This window comes from Thalassophryne amazonica, chromosome 3 (genome assembly GCF_902500255.1).
Source record: "Thalassophryne amazonica chromosome 3, fThaAma1.1, whole genome shotgun sequence".
Classification (NCBI taxonomy): domain Eukaryota; kingdom Metazoa; phylum Chordata; class Actinopteri; order Batrachoidiformes; family Batrachoididae; genus Thalassophryne; species Thalassophryne amazonica.
In genome coordinates, this window is record NC_047105.1 from 10,024,592 (window position 1) to 10,042,426 (window position 17,835).

Genomic DNA, 17,835 nt, shown 5'->3' on the forward strand with positions numbered 1-17,835 from the left:
GTCTGAGTAATATGAGGTCTATTAGAAAAGTATCTGACCTTATTATTTTTTTCAAAAACCATATGGATTTGAATCACGTGTGATTGTGTCAGATAAGCTTGAACCCTCGTGTGCATGCGTGAGTTTTTCCACACCTGTCGGTTGCGTCATTCGCCTGTGAGCAGGCTTTGAGTGAGGAGTGGTCCACCCCCTCGGCAGATTTTCATTCATTTACCTTTTTTTATGTTAAACTGACCTGTTATGTTCTTCTGAAACAGTTGATAAATGTATTTTATAACTTAAAAACGGGACCGATGCTAACGTGTTAGCATGTCTATGGCGTTTTCAATGTTAAAGTTAGCAGTAAGCTGGCTGCATCTCAGAATGTCTGTGTGCAATTGTTTTCTCTATAATAATTAATGGCTCAGCATTCATTGTCGTAAAAGAGTCAAATTGTACTTTTTTTTTTATTTAATTCATATATTATAATAGCAACAACAATTGTAATAATAACTAATAATGCTACAATACAATTTTAGAGAAACAGACAAAAAGAACCTGATGAAACAAAACAACAGAAAAGATAAAACCAACTAACAAAAATAAATAAATCAATGAGAGAGAGAGAGAGAGAGAGAGAGAGAGAGAGAGAGAGAGAAATGTTTCCTGTGAACATTTCATCCCTGTCTTATTTGTTTCGGTCAAACCATATTTTCCAGAACTATCTGCCAAACTAGAAAACTGCTGCATCCCAGTAAGAGCAGAATACTACTGGAATGAATTTGAATAAGTTGGGTTTTTTCTCACTAAATGGATGCTGCACTCACTGCAGTTTATTGTCTGGAGTAGTCCCAGATTGCATTTCAGAGCTTCCAGAATTCAAACATTTTCGTGAGGGTGGTGTTGGGGGTAATTTTGGGTTATAGCTTTTTTGTTTTTCACCACTTTCATCCCTGAATATGTCAATCGTGAGTCACTTTTGTGCAGATTAAAGTTACTAACTGGGACTCCTGTCTTGTTGCAAGAAAGAAACGAGAATCGTCCTCCGTTCTGTTCACACAGCTCCAAACGCTGTGCGACTCTGCCGAGTCAAATTAGAACGATACGAAGCGAAACGCCGTTTAAATTAAATTACACCTCTTTCCAAATGTTGTAATACAAACAAGCTGCAATCAATCAAAATGTTTTTTCCTCCCAAAACATGTCCTGCGCTGACGTGCAGCAGCCGGCTGAGCTCAGCTCAGAGGTACGGAGAGACATTCATGCCAAAATGTTTGAGAAAAACTACATATTTTATTTATTTTTAATTTATGTCCAGAGATCAAGGATCCAGTTATCAATTTAAAATGCTGCTGACACAGAAAACCTCTAAAGCCTACTTTTAGTACACAGACAATTCACAAGAGGTATCGATAAGGGAATCGGATCGATAAGCAGAATCGATAATGGCATTGATAGATAAAATCTTACCAACACCCATCCTTAGTCAGGATCATAACCAAAAGGAAACTTGTTCTTCCTGTAAAAACTAATATTTTGACCACATTTCATAACAAAAAAGTGCTTACAACTTGCAGAGAAATACTACTAACCAACAAAAAAATAATAATAAAAAACCCTTGGTACACATGAAGTTGTATGTTAAACCTCACTATGGATAACAATGAAAGTCATTTAGCCTCAGAGTGTTATGACAACACAGATGTGTTTCAAATATTCATCCAAATTCATTTCTAAAAATAGATTTATCGCACAGTAATGTGTGTGAGCAGTGTCAGTCAGGTGCCACCATAGTACAGAACTGCTGTGGGGTACGGATGACAACCACCAGGCAGACGAGTGATTAATCACCACATCTCAAAGTATCCGTCCACCTGTTGCAGCCAGGTAAAACATGGGCATCCCCTTGAAGAGGAGCAGATAATCAATTTCTAGAAACAAGCACCAAAATTGGCACATACACCTTAGATCAGGGGTTTTCAAAGTGTGGGAGAGTGAGCCCCCCCCCCCCCACCCCCCCCACCCACTTTCAACATCTTCGTGTGGTTCTTTTATTCTTTTACACATCTTAAAACACATTTTAAAAGTTTTTGTGTGTTTTTAAGGAACTGTCTATGCATTTACATATGTTACAGCCTTTGTAAACAGTTTAAACATGTTTTTAAAGATGTTTCTATTTTTACCTTTTGTCATATTTTAAACATTGTTTTTTAAATTGTGTTTTTAAATGTCTTTGGCATAACTAACTCATTTTAACATAACTAATATTAAATAATCTTTACAGGGACAGGTAATGATAAGACTATCATTATTGATTACATTATCGATTCTGCTTATCAATCAATCAATCAATCAATTTTTTTTATATAGCGCCAAATCACAACAAACAGTTGCCCCAAGGCGCTTTATATTGTAAGGCAAGGCCATAAAATAATTATGTAAAACCCCAACGGTCAAAACGACCCCCTGTGAGCAAGCACTTGGCTACAGTGGGAAGGAAAAACTCCCTTTTAACAGGAAGAAACCTCCAGCAGAACCAGGCTCAGGGAGGGGCAGTCTTCTGCTGGGACTGGTTGGGGCTGAGGGAGAGAACCAGGAAAAAGACATGCTGTGGAGGGGAGCAGAGATCCGATTCCTTATCGATTCCCTTAATACCTCCTGTGAGTTTTCTGTGTACTAAAAGTAGGCTTTACAGGTTTTCTATGTCAATAACATTTTATCAAGTCTTAAAGTAAATAAATATGAAACTGGTCACTGGATCCTTGATCTCTGGACATCAATAAAAATAAACAAAAGCTGTAGTGTTTCTCATAAGCATTTCCTTTCAGACATTAAAGACATGAATGTCACTCCATATCTCTGAGCTGAGCTCAACCGGCTGCACTGCACGTCAACATCAATGTAATTCATAAAGAACGCAGGACATCTCATTTTGGGAGGGGAAAAAAAAAACTTTGTTGTAGTTTGTTGTCTGTATTACAACGTTTGGAAAGAAGTGTCATTTGATTTAAAATTGTGATTCGCTTTGAAGTTATTAATTCTGACTGGACTCTAACTTGACTCGGCAGAAAGCGGCACAGCATTTGGAGCTGTGTGAATGGAACAGAGGACGATTCTCGTTTCTTGACCGCAACAAGGCAAGAGTCCCAGTTAGTGACTTTAATCAGCACAAAAGTGACTCACAATTGGCATTTTTAAATGGCTTTGAGAGGGGTTAAGAAGCAGACTTGCCACTTCTGAAAAGCAGCAAAGCAATGAACCAATGAAGCAGTGGGTTGGAGCACTGCTTCGTTTCTTCAAGAACAGCCGCTGCAGAAGCGGTTGATTACAGACCCGCTGCAATCAATGTAAAGAAATTAACATTTTCCAGATAAAACACCCTCAAAAACAATGGCTGTTCTGAAGGACCAATAAGGGAATCGTTAAGCAATAAGTCTATTGATGTCTGTGGATCAAATAATTTCTTAACGATTCTCAATACCCATCCCTTGTGCCCCCAAAGAACTCTGGTGCCTCGCAGTTTGAAAACCACTGCCTTAGACATTACTCTTTCGAAAAAAACACGATGTGCACTTGAATTTTCAATAGGTAGCCGGATAGGGGTCAATTGAAGAATTACATGGGTGTCAAAATTAAAAGATGGTAAGATCATATTGAAAATTATACCACATGATTTGTCTGATCACAGAGATTCCAAAAAGGTATAGTTTGGACTATCTGTGACTGAATGTTGTGGAGTTATTGAGAGCAAGAATGATGACAAAAGTTAATTTCAGTTTGTACAGGGGTCAAAAGTTAAAGTTGTTCTAATTTTGGTAAAAAGTGATGCAAATTATTGGTTGAGTTAATAGGATTTTAAAAAGGAAAAGTTTGCACCATGTGTCATGCTTAGCCATGCAAGATACAGGGCTGTGAAATGAAAACTGAAATCCGAGGAAAATTTGCAGGGGGTCTGGGGGGCATAGGCCCCGGGGGGCATAGGCCCCCAGGAGCCGGGGTCTCGGGCCCCGTGGGATCCCAGAAACCAAATTAAGTTTTTTTATCTAATGATATCACCATCTCCTGGAACAAGCTCAAAACATTTAAATGACCCTGTATTCAACCTTTCATTTGAACTGTCAATGATCATGTTGAAATAACAGAATATGACGTGGAAGTAGGACCTGGAATGATTTTCCTTTTAACCAACTTATGCATTAACTCAGAACAATTAAACTACATGAAATTCATGAAGACTGAAAAGACTGTTACAGCATTTCAAAAACCACAGCTTGGAGAATATTTTGAAAATTGTGGTAAAATATCAATAACATACCTTATAGTAAAAAAGCCACATATTCTTGTGTAAATTCCTGTAAATCCAGTGTCTTTTTCCCATGAAAAAAGTCTACATTAATAAAAACTCATTTACATCCTCGTGTAAATTCATGTAAGTCCATTCAAAGCCACAGTCTTTTTTCCCCCAATGAAAAAGTCTAGATTAATGAAAAAAGTCACATACTCTTGTCTAAAATCCTGTTTGAACAGCACAATGTTTATTTTCCAAAGAGAGAAAAATTCTTACCGTTTTCCTGAGAGAGCACAGTTCACTTTTCCCATTTCTTTAATCTTTCAAGAGTGTTGATGAAGCCAGCGACAATTCCACAGATTCCTGTCCTTATCAGACTTTTTCAAACAGTCTTTCTCGTCTTCTGTCTGTCCGACATCGGTCCGTGACACAGAAATGCTGCACAAGTCTTCTTTTAAAAAAAACTTTAGAGCTCTAAAGGTATGCGATGTCCACATGCTACGTTGAGCTTAAGCGGCGCGCAGGACACACACAGCGTTGCTGCAGCAACCACCCAGTCCCGCTTTACGACAACTGACGTAACAGCCAGGCTTTTTTTCTCCTCGAAACGCTGCAGATCCGAGGACACTGATTTGTATCTCTAACACACAATCAGTGTTCGCAGACTGCCACGGTCTTATAAAACTTGCACAATGTCATAAAATAAGAACATTTTGTGATAGACATTTTAAAAACTCAGTGGCGATCACAAACACAGAGTAAAACACTAACACCCCCCCATGATGAAATCATGGGATGGATCCGCGGAGTTCTCACAGCCCTGAAGATAATATGTCACATGTCACTGATTCTAATGGACGTAGACATTGTTTGACCTTTATTTTACAAACCAAACAAACATTCAACAGTCAAAACTATTCCATTTATTAATCCTATTAGCTCAACCAATAACCTGCACCACATTTTTAAGTAATATGGTATAGTTTTCAATATGATTGGAGCATTTTTATATTTTGACCCCTGTATAATTCTTAACCGACCACTACCTGGCTGCCTATTGATAATTCAAGTGGCCATTTTTTTTTTCCTAAAAGAGTAATGTCTAAGAAGCATTTGTGCTGAATTTTGAGCTGAATTTGGTTTCGCTACCTGCTATTGATGTCAGTGGATCTAATCATTTCTTATTGATTCTTAACAAGATCTGGTTTTCGATAACCATCCCTACTTTTTAAACATTTCCCTGGGGGTGACTTTTATACTGAACAGAAAACATCAGATGGACTTAGATTGCTGACCCACAGTGTTGAAAATGCTACAATAAGAACCTGATAAGAAACTCAAAGCACTTTACAGTAATGCCTCACCCATTCACACACTCACAAACCAATGTCAGGGTACTGCCATGCAAGGTGCTCACTACACACCGGGAGCAACTTGGAGATTAAGGATCTAGCCCAAGGGCCCTTAGTGATGTTCCAGCCAGATGGGGTTTGAACCGAGGATCCTCTGGTCTCAAGCTCACTGCTTAACCACTAGACCATCACCTCCCCAACCAACCATACAGCAAGCCAGGAAGCACCAGGACCCAAAAGACTTGGATCTTCATTCTCCCACAAAGGAATTGGTATCACCAAACACCCCTGTGCAGAAACCTCATGACTCTATAAGCTCTTCCCAAGCATCTCCTGATCTCAGAGGCAGCGTACCCAGAGATGTGAATGTCCATCCCGAGAAAAGTGAGTGTCTCTACAAGTTACAATCAGGGTATTCACAGATTCACTTAAGATCACAACATCATCTGCGAAGTCTAGATCAATAAACCCTTGTCAACAGACACCTAAAACCACTGGTTCCCACAAGTCTTGGGGAGCCATGAGTGGGCAGTAACGGCTCATTGTGCTTTTGTTGTAAAAATGCTTAAGGCACATGCAACCATTAGGAGTAATGCGCTGGCTGATTCTTCCAGAGAAAGCTCTTGAGTATTTCAGAATGCAACTTTGTGGAAACCTGTTTAACTGAAAATGGTCGTCTTGTGCTGACACAGCATCAAAAACAAACTGATGTGTTACCTTGCGGCTGAGCAGCTGGTGTGGGCGGGTTGACCTTGGGCGGTTCCACAGGCTTGGTGGGTTGTGAAGGTAAAGGTGCTGGCTGTTTTTGTTGCTGCTCTTGCTGTGAAGTTGGAGTTGGACACGTCTCTCTGACCACGAGTGAGGTCGGCTTATCTTTACTCTCCTGAACCACTCGAGAAGCCTAAGAAGTGTTTTACAAAAGTCATTTGAGAGAAGGAAAAAAGGAAAAAAAAAAAGATCTAATAAGAACTTGTTTAAATGTCAAACAACTCCTAACTGGAAACCATTCAGAAGAATTTCACACAAGGAATGTCAGCGTAATAAGCAGGAATGAATATCATTAGGATTTTAATGGTACCACTACTACTATTAGTGGTACAGCTTATCAGCCCTGTACTTTAATGGTATTTGATTCTTGTGCGAGCGAGTGAGAGACAGACAGAAAGGGGGCGAGAGAGAATACACACAAGCTGAAGAGATAGACAAGCTAAGCGGGAAAGAGAGAGCTCTCATCTATGCAGCAATATAAAATTTCCAACGTAGATTTGTGTATTGCGGTGTACCATCCACACAGTTATGCAGCTTTACGCCGAGTTTTTGCTCCCTAGGCAGCAGTATACTGAGGAGGACGCAAAAAATGAAATCTGTTAAATCTTTTCTGCATAGAGCACTAGACCCAGAAAGCACGCAATTTTTAAGCAGCTCGGCGCAACAGTACGCTACTGTACACAATCAGCTGGAGGAGAACAGGTGTAGGGTGTGTGGCTGCGTGGTCCATGCAGCTCACTTGCCACTGTGTGCTTACAACAGGTGATCGAACTGGTGGAACTGTGTGTCTTGCAAAAGAAAAAAAAAAAAAAAAAAAAAGAGCAGAGACACAGCTCTCTCTCTCGCTCTCTCAACAGGATATTTAAGTATGCTGGTGAGTTTAAATGACAATATTTTCTACTTTTTTGGGGAGAGGGAAGCAATGGACTCTGAACACAGAATGGACTCCAAACTTTGCTATCTGTTTCATGAGGACAGACTGTTTCATTCACACACGGAGTGAAGGGGCTTTACCTGTTCATTTCAGTCCGATGCACTATCAAAGTCTGAGGAACAGAGTATCCACATAAAGAGTGATTTTGGAAAACGTGTGAAAATACTTTTAATTCCTTGTTGTTGCTGGAAATGTAGTATTTTAAAACAAGTCCCTCGGCAGTTTTTCTGCTCCAGGTGCGTTTCTCAGAGAATGCCAGTGTTGCACTCTGATCACACCTGATCAGGCAGAAGCGCTGTGATGATTTAAACTTTTAAAGCACCAGTTGACCGCGATCAGGTGTGATCAGACCTGAATAAACCGCTGTGACTCTTTAAACTGAAGCGCCATCACTGCCGGTGTGATCATCAGACTGCCTGATCAATCAGGTCCTGAAGCGCTGTGATGACTTTTACAGCGCCGTTGCTGCCAGTGTGATCAGTTCTGACCACACCTGATCGCAGTCGACTGGCGCTTTAAAAGTTTAAATCATCACAGTGCTTCTTTATTCAGGTCATCATAGACCTGATCAGTAAGCAACCGGCACTTTAAAAGTTTAAATCATTACAGCACTTCATTCATTCAAGGCAGAGTTTACCACAGCCAGACTCATCAGCATTCTGTATGCAATGAAAAAAGGTCCACCAAGACAAAAATAAGTAAATAAACAAAGTTAAGTTACTTTGTTTCTGACTTGCACCATACCGTGCAGTACTGACCTGAACCACTGGGGGGGAAACGGGGCTGTCGGCATACTGGCTAATTGTCAAGGTGTGACAGCTGCATTAATTTATCCCAGCGTTTTTAATAAATTGTCAAGGCGTGATAGGGCCTTAAGCAACCATACACAACTGTAGGCAAGAGTAGGAATGCAACCATGCCTCTTCACACACCAGCCTACACAGGGACTACACCAAATGTGTGCAACTTTCTAGCGTCCTCCATATGCATTTTAGCGCAACTGTGTGAAAGGGGCTTAAGGGGCAGAGCTCATCATACCCCGGTCTATAATAATCTGGGCCAGGGCCCGTTTAATACCAGGTTCCCCATTTCTACTAATAAGCTTCTAAGTGAGCATCACTTCTTGCTTGAGGCCTGTTCAGCTTGGCTCATTTGACTGAATTCACATCAGAAGTTTTCCAGTGTTTAAAATAAAAATGACAAAAATAACTAAAAGAGGCTGTAGTTAGCTTCCCAGATTGCATGTCAATGCAGGAAAAAGCCTTCTGCCCCCCTCCCCCGCCTGAACTTAGATTCACTGCTGGAGTTTCACGAGCTGAAGTGCTGTGCGTCCGTCCACAGCCCCGCCGGAATCATCAGGTGTGTGCGGCCGTCTTGTGTGCTTTTTTTTGTCGACAATGCATGCAAAGTAACCAACTTAAACCGCGTTCACATCGGATGACACACAACGCCACAAATTCGTGTCCCCTCCCCTGGCGATGGACGGGGCACCATTGCTCAGTGTGTCGCTCTGCTTTCGCTGCGAAAATTCACCCCAATGCATCACCAAATAGGAAGAGCTTCCATTCTGCTTGCCTCTATTTGTTATGGAAAGCTGACAAATGTCGCCAGCGGCGCCGTCCCTGGGTTCAGAATATCCTCAGACGTTCCCAATTCGGAGAGTTTCAATATTTGCTGCAGGAGCTGCATCTGGATGACGGCCGCTTCCAGCGGTACTTCTGCCTCTCCAGGACCCAGTTTGAGGACCTACTGTCCCGTTCATGCGTGCACATGTGAAAAGAAAAAAAAAAAAACGGCTGCTGCCACTGCTGCTCACTCTCCCCTCAAACTCTGTCATAATTGTGAAATAAAGGACAAAAGGGACATAAGTCGTGCTCACAGGCTGGCTGCCAGAGACAGGACATGTCCACATCAAGTATAAACTCCAGACATCTCCACGTCACTACATATCCAGTTCCTGATTGGTTATTACGTCACGACAAGACAAAAAAGTTCAGATTTTTCAACTTGGGGAGGAGGGCGACACGATATCGCGGCAATCACTCAAAATCGCTTCATTCGCTTCACTTTATTTGCGTCCCATTGCGTGGCTTGAACTTTTGTGGCATCCTTCCATAGGGACTACATGGCAACCTGTCGCCACTATTACTCGCGTGTCGTCTGGTGTGAACGCGGCATTAAAGTTGTTTTCAGCCCAGAAACGCGGTCCAAAATGAAGAAATCTAAAGTTTTACAGCATTTTTCTTGAAAATTATTTCGGCCTAAAAGTGAATATGAATTTACCATAAATGACAGAGTAATGATTAGTAAAAAGGCCTTTATGATCAGTGCAAAAAAAAAAAAAAATTGAATAACTGTTGTTCACCTTTTACACACAAACAAATTTTAACTTTCTTAATCTTCACTACCTGTTAACTCATTAAATGAGCCCGATGTTTATAATAATGACATCTATAATTACGGCTCTTTAAAGACGCAGCATGCTGTACGCAACACCATTGAAAACCGAACTGAGTGCAGCTGAAAAAGACCTTCCCGCTGTTCAAAAAAATAATAATAAATAAATAAATAAAAGTACAGAAATCATAGTTTGCTAGTTGTACTATAATTTTAGTGTTATCTTTACATTCAGCACCCTGTTGATTCAGAAGCAAAGTAGGCTCATCACACATCATATATTTGTTTGACGATGCGATGAAGGCTTGGATTGGTAAGTGGACTGGCCTCGTCCTTCAGATATCAGAGAAGCAAATTATGACAATATCAGACCCGAATACGATATTGGATCGGATCCATCTCTACTTCAGACCTGCTATTTGATGGACTGAAGCACCACTACATTCTTGTGATGTTTGATACAAATGTACCAGCGTCGTACATGACCATATTCTCTTATCATCCATGTCGCCATCATTTTCAGCAGCTGTCCACACACTTTTGTTGGTTATGTTGTGTGCTACTGTACTCACTGTTGGCTGTATTTGCAGGTTGATGGCAGTGAGCTGGATGGGCTGAGCTTTGGAGTGACTGAGAGAAGAGTGGAGCGCGTGGGGTCTGATGGTCGAGTGGAAGATGGTAGCCTGCTGGCTGGGGGTGGAAGGCTGGTGAGGAGTAGGTTTGGGCAGCATGGGGACAGGGTGCGGTGAGGGCTGAATGGAAGCCGTCTGCAGAGGCTGATTCTGTGCCCTTTGGGAACTTTGACTTTGATGGACCACAAATTGTTGCTGTTGCTTTTGCTGCTGAACCAGGGAGTGTGGCTGAATTTGGGTATATGCTGAAACAAGAGTGACAGTCATTTTTAGGGAATCATGAAGGTGCAGGTGCTGCATACTGAAGTTAATCAATCCAAGGCCATTTTTAAGAAAGTTTACAGTTATACCAGAAAAGCAGTATTTCCTTGACAGGTAATGTAGCATTTCTGTGTGCATTTGTACTACTGCACCGACATGAATTAAGTACATGTTCCTGGGTGGAAAAATAAATGTATCTCTCTCACACACACACACACACACACACACACACACACACACACACACACACACACACACACACACACACACACACACACACACACACACACACACACACACACACACACACACACACACACACACACACACAGAGAGAGAGCGCTGAATTCAGTTAAATTTATTTCACTTATATAGCAGAACCACTATTTCAGTCTTATCAGAGTTTAAAAGCAGGAAGTTGCTAGACATCAAGCTTTTCACTGATTCAAGGAATTTTATGTGGATGAGATTACCAGTAGTTATCAGCATGTATAACTGAGTATCATCAGCATAGCAGTGAAAGGTAATCCCAAAATGCCGCAATATGTGCCCAATGGGTGCTATATAAAAGGGAGAAAAGCCTAAGATGGACCCCTGTCGAACCCCAAATTTCATGTCACTAAGGTCAGAGGTAGTGTTATTTTACAAAACACAGTGAGAACAATTGGTCAGGTATGATGTCAACCACACAAGGGCACTCCCAGTAATCCCAAATTGATTCTCAAGCCTGTCGAGTAGGATATGATGATCCACAGTATCAAATGCAGCACTGAGATCCAGCAGCACCACAACCATAGTGGTGTCCGAACCCACTGCAAGTAGAAGATCATTCACCACTTTAGTGAGAGCTGTCTCTGTGGAATGATATTTTCTAAGAGCAGACTGCAGTGGCTCAAAGATTATTCTCAGTAAGATAGTCCACGAGCTGCCATGACACCACTTTTTCCAGAATTTTAGAGCAAAATGATAGATTTGATATTGGCCTATAGTTTTTCAATATACTAGGGTCAAGATATATTCTTAATAGTATAATCACTGCAGATTTTAAACATTTAGGAACAGATCCAGAAGTTAATGAAAGATTAATAATTTCCAGCACAGTCGGCCCAACAGTGGGTCACGGGTCCTTAAACAGTTTTGTTGGTATAGGATCGAATAAGCAGGTTGTGCTTTTTGTAGATGTTACGAGTTTCATCACCACGCCTAGAGAGATACTCTCAAATTCTGTAAATCTCAGTAATACCTCAGTAATGGCACCCACCTCAATAGTAGGGTCAAGTGGCTGGGTTAAGGCATGCTGGGCTTGTCCATGAATAAGTGTTGCCACCGTGTTGAGGAAGAACTTTGAGTTATGCTTGTTTTTGTTGATCAAATCAGAGTAATAGGTCCACTTTGTAGCCAGTAATGCATGCTTATAGTTTAAGATAGCATCAAGCCACGCAAGATGGAATACTTCTAATTTTGAACTACACCATTTCCATTCTAGACCTCTAGCCTTATGTTTGAGGTCACGCAGGGAATGACTGAGCAAGGTGACTGCATTTTGGGGATGCGGTTTTAATAAAGGTGGTGCAATCATGTCAACTGTAGTTTTGAGCGCCAAGTTTAAACTATCCACAAGACTGTCTACTGATTGGACATTTTCCAAACGTGAAATAAGTATATGATCCACTGTCAATTTTGCAGGTTTCCTGCCTACAAAGAATGGAGAGGTTTGTATTTTTTAATTGTAGGTACACTTCAACTGAGGCAGAATAAAAAAAAAAAAATAAATAAAATCCAGAAAATCACATTGTATGATTTTTAAATAATTAATTTGCATTTTATTGCATGAAATAAGTATTTGATCCCCTAGAAAAACAGACCTTAACAATTGGTACAGAAACATTTGTTTGCCATTACAGAGGTCAGACGTTTCCTGTTTCACACACTGCAACAGGGGTTTTAATCCACTCCTCCATACAGATCTTCTCCAGATCTTTCAGGTTTTTAGTTTCAGCTCCCTCCAAAGATTTTCTATTGAGTTCAGGTCTGGAGACTGGCCAGGCCACTCCAGGACCTTGAAATGCTTCTTACGGAGCCCCTCCTTAGTTGCCCTGGCTGTGTGTTTGGGGTCACTGTCATGCTGGAAGACCCAGCCATGACCCATCTTCAATGCTCTTACTGAGGGAAGGAGGTCGTTTGCCAAAATCTCGCAATACACGACCCCATCCATCCCCCCTTCAATACGGTGCAGTTGTCCTGTCTCCTTTGCAGAACAGCACCCCCAGAGTATGATGTTTCCATCCCCATGCTTCATGGTTGGGATGGTTTTCTTGGGGTTGTTCTCATCCTCTAAACATGGTAAGTGGAGTTGATTCCAAAAAGCTCTCTTTTGGTCTCATCTGACCACATGACGTTCTCCCATGCCTCCTCTGAATCATCCAGATGGTCACTGGACATGTGCTGGCTTGAGCAGGGGGACCTTGTTGCCCTGCAGGATTTTAAACCATGACAGCATCATGTGTTACTAATGTAATCTTTGTGACTGTGGTCTCAGCTCTCTTCAGGTCATTGACCAGGTCCTCCTGTGTAGTTCTGAGCTTTCTCAAAATCATCCTTACCTCACAAAGTGAGATCTTGCATGGAATCCCAGACCGAGGGAGATTGACAGTCATCTTGTGTTTCTTCCACTTTCTAATAAATAATCATAACAGTTGTTGTCTTCTCACCAAGCTGCTTGCCTGTTGTCCTGTAGCCCATCCCAGCCTTGTCCAGGTCTACAGTTTTGTCCCTGGTGTCCACAGACAGCTCTTTGGTCTTGGCTATGGTGGACATGTTGGAGTGTGATTGATTGAGTGTGTGAACAGGTGTCTTTTATACAGGTAAAAAGTTCAAACAGGTGCAATTAATACAGGTAAAGAGTGCAGAATAAGAGGGCTTCTTAAAGAAAAATTAACAGGTCTGTGAGAGCCAGAATTCTTGCTGGTTAGTAGGGGATCAAATACTTATTTCATGCAATAAAATGAAAATTAATTATTTAAAAAAAATCATACAATGTGATTTTCTGGATATTTTTTTTAGATTCTGTCTCTCACAGTTGAAGTGTACCTATGATAAATTACAGACCTCTCCATTCTTTGCAGCTGGGAAAACCTGCAAAATTGACAGTGGATCAAATACTTATTTTCCCCACTGTCAGTAAGCCTTGCAGGGTCTTGCACGCTCATTCTTCAAAGATATCAGCCTCGCCAAACACATTTTTCCAGTGACCTCTTGATGATTTTATAAGCTGTTCCCGGGCATTTCACAGTCTCAAAGGCAGATGACCCAGAGGCTGCTTTCTGCCAGTCCCCGCCAAGTGTGGAACCCATGTGCCCAGGAGATACCAAAGTCCATTATCTTCACAACTGTGCGGGTCGCCCGCTGCTCACCATCAGCAGCTACTGTGTGCAACTAACGTTGGCCTGAACTAGAATCAAAGCTTTATAGAACCAAGTTCTTAGCTTTGCAACACACAAAAACATCATGACTAACATCAGGTCAGTTGGTTCCTGTGTGTGTATATATATATATATATATATATATATATATATATATATATATATAATTTTATTTATTTAAGCAATCAATACCAAACTTGGTGTGGTGACTGGGGGCACCAAGGGGGAGGTCACTGGGGCCCTTGAAAGCGCACATGCTCGAACATGAACACACACACACACACACACACACACGGTCAGTCTGATATAGACTTTGAAAGATTATGCCAAAACTACTTCATGGATTCTCACCATGGATACATATTAGGCCATGGAAGACTCCAATAAATTTTGGAGGTGATCCGGACCCGAATCAAGATTCACTTTATATAGGCTTTGAAGGATTACATCAAATCTCTCAAACAGCCCGGCTTCAAAAAACCTCCCCCCTCTTCTCCTCCCCCCGCTCGGCAGTAAACAAGCTGAGAGCAAACAGCAGTTGAGAGGATTCACAGTGTCTCTTCTCCAATATCGGAAAATGTCTTGGGTTGGATCGGTATTTTCCGATACGTGAATTACGTCGGTATCGGAACCAGATACTGTTCCGGGATCAGATCGGTGCCATCCCTACTCTCAATCCTCTCTGATTTAAAGGAAAAAAACTCCATTAAAATGTTTCATTAAAATAATCCAAAGTGTCAGTGTTGGTAGATGTTGACATTCACAAATTTAAGGTTTATTTTACAGTTTAAAGGCTCTCATTTCCAAAAAGCTCGGAGGAACGGTGATAGCGAAGAGGAGGAGAAAGGAGCAGGAAAGAGTGCGCACGGGGGGGGGGGGGCCTCATTCAGCTCTTGTTCAGACAAGACAATTAGTGGTTATTTTGTTTGTTTGTTTAAGTAATTCTCTCTCACTGAAATATGTTGGGAAAAAACTGTCATGACAGAAAAACTCTGCCTGCTTCACTGGATTAATGAAGAAAAATAGCAAATTCTACATGCCCATCAAACAATGTTTTTAACCTTTTCAACGTTATTTATTTAACTTAGACTTTATCAGAAACATTTTAAAAAGAACTTTGGTTTTATAAATATTACAACACAAACGTCTTTTTTTGTCTATTATTATTGCTTTCAATACATCCAAAACCACTCAAAATGGGTTAAAATAGGGCTTGCCAATAACATTTTAGAGGTATAAAACCCTATTACTTCAGGGGGCAATGCCGTGACCTGCTATCACACAATTTACCCAGTACTAAAATGGTTCCAGCTAGAACCCTGACTGGCATATTGCTGCTGTAACTCTGGAGACAAGGTGGAGCCAATGTCATCAAACTACTGAGACCTACTAAGAGTGCAAGCATAAATAACATGAACGAAAATTTCACTCACCAAAAATACTGTAGCAGACTTCTTGGACGGTTTGTTAAGACAATTAACTGCACACCAAGCCATATTAATACAGATATTTGTGATAAAATGCTCAGAAAGGACAGCCATGGTCTGTCCCAGGAATGAAAGTAGTGAAAAACCAAAAAACCTGAAACTCAACATTACTAGAAGGGTCGGGTAGCATGCCCCCACCCCCGAAAATGTTGGAATTCTAGAAGCTCTGAGATGCAATCTAGGGCTATCCCAGAAAATAAACTGCAGTGAGTGCAGCACCCATTTTGATAAGAAAAAGAAAAAAAAAAAAAAAAATCCTTATTCAAAATCAGTCCTCTGGAAGCATTCTCACAAGAATATACAAATCTATCTTTTCAACAAAGTAATGCACAACCACTTTACTTCACATGTACTACATAAATATACTTCAGTCTACTTCTTAATTTTCTGACCCGTCACCTACAGATATGATCGTTTTGGCCACCTCTGGTCTTGTCTTTACATCTTTGAAAAAACGGATGGACACCATACAATGCTGTTGAGGATTTAATAGAACCTGGCAGCGTATAGTTCATCCGTCTGGTCTTTATCACTTTAGAATGTTTACTGCTAGTGACATGACTTTCCAATGCTTTCATGCTGCGTGAGACGTAAGTAATGGAATCATGGCAGAAACTGCAGAACACTTTTCCAGGCACATCGATCTTGCGAACACATTCGCAGAGGATGCAATCAACAGTCTCCTCACTTCCTGCTAGCTTGATTTGCACAACACAATCAAGCCAATCCCACCTGAAATAATAATGCCACTTAAAAACATCCCCACTTGGTAGGAATCGCTATCAACCCCATGTAACATCCATCACTGATAAAACAGAAAACCCTCTGCAAATACATAGCTCATCTTCTTCACAAATGCATTCTACTTTAAAAACGGTGTTGTCGGTACCAAAAAATAACTACAGTCCTCCGCTAATGTGACCGAACATAACAGTGCATTGGGAGTGACCAAATCTGACCTAAATAACAATACAGATACAACAACTAAGGCAATTTTACAACAACGGATCTGCACTGATCTCAAAAGTGACCCAATTTTCATCCCTGGTCTGTCCATAACAACTAGCAGCTACTACTAGGGGGGCTCTAGACTCTGCTTACAGCACATGCTGCCTGTCACTCAAAACAACCATGCCCCAGTTATTCATAACACTATGGCTTAAAGCATGTTAACTCATCAAGGTAATGTATTTTAAGCCATGCAGTTGGGCATTTTAACATAAGCTTGTATGGAAAATAGTTTTCTTAGAGAGCCAGCCTCAAGTGGCCATTCAAGGAACTGCAAGATTATCCACTACTGGGTTTGCTTCCTTTTAGACAGCTGGAGGTTGGCGTTTAATAAGATATAGCTGATGAAACAAAAAGGCTTTAAAAATTCTCCGTCTTCAACACTACATTTCACAAATGCAGTTAAAAAGTCAACAACACACACACCACCAACCAACCCCACACAACAAAGAAACAAAAACTACTTGCTACAGACTATAATTTATTTCACATGCTCATAATGTGAACACTGTGTCCACCATATAAAATGGTGTACGTAACAAGCACAACAGTTAAAGATGAATGCATATTAAGTTGTTTTGTCACGCTCCTGTCACCTGTGTGCTGCCTGCTGACAGCCTGCAACACTCAGCCAGAGTTTTGACCAGACGATTATTCACAAAAGCTGTTGAAAATGGCCCATCACCACCCGTCAGTGTTTCTGTGAGCAAAAAAGACACCCCGAGCCCATAATTTGCCCGAAACCTGAGACACAGCAAATCAATCTTATATCGTGGCAACAGGTCTAAATGCAAAACCCAGAAGCAGCCCCAGGGAAGTCTAACATTAGAAAGGCCTTGGGAAGGCATGTACAGAGAGCCAACTCTCAGCGGGCTTCGTTATAGAGGACGATGAGTCAGTCGGTCTCTGCCACATTGCTGCTCCTTGATCTGTAACAGCTCTTAAAAACCAGTGGGAATAATTTACTCAGTGTTATGGCTACACAAGTGGTTTCTATAGACTACCGCTGTACAGATGCTCCTGCTACAGGACAAGAAAAGGACAGAATTTGGTGACTTAATAATCCTCTGAACAAATCCAAGAACATCAGCACACCCCCCCCCCCCAATGCACACGCCCTCCTCTCCCCTCCCCTCTTTTCTTTTTGAGCTATTTTGTGTGGGATAGGCTTCATCCGGTTTCAAAGTTTCCCTGCAAAGCAATAACTGCAGTATGTGGCCTGCTGTGGGAAACAAACGCTGCTTGTTATTAGTCCAGTTTAAAACAAAGATATGCTAAAAAGCATTTGAGCATAATGTTTCGTGCAA

General features: G+C 41.1%; 1 protein-coding gene across 2 annotated transcripts in view; it reads right to left on the reverse strand.

Annotated features, from left to right (window-relative positions):
• The window catches only part of phc2b (polyhomeotic homolog 2b (Drosophila)), an 83,217-nt gene that overhangs the window by 22,050 nt on the left and 43,332 nt on the right, over window positions 1-17,835 (reverse strand). For both annotated transcript variants that reach the window (XR_004559415.1, XM_034165757.1), the window contains exons 8-9: window positions 10,291-10,595; window positions 6,337-6,520 (exon numbers count right to left, since the gene is read on the reverse strand). Coding sequence is in view for 1 of the 2 variants with exons in the window: in XM_034165757.1 (XP_034021648.1) it covers window positions 6,337-6,520; window positions 10,291-10,595 (489 nt within the window). In the remaining variant the exon portion in view is untranslated. The remainder of the gene's footprint in view (window positions 1-6,336; window positions 6,521-10,290; window positions 10,596-17,835) is intronic.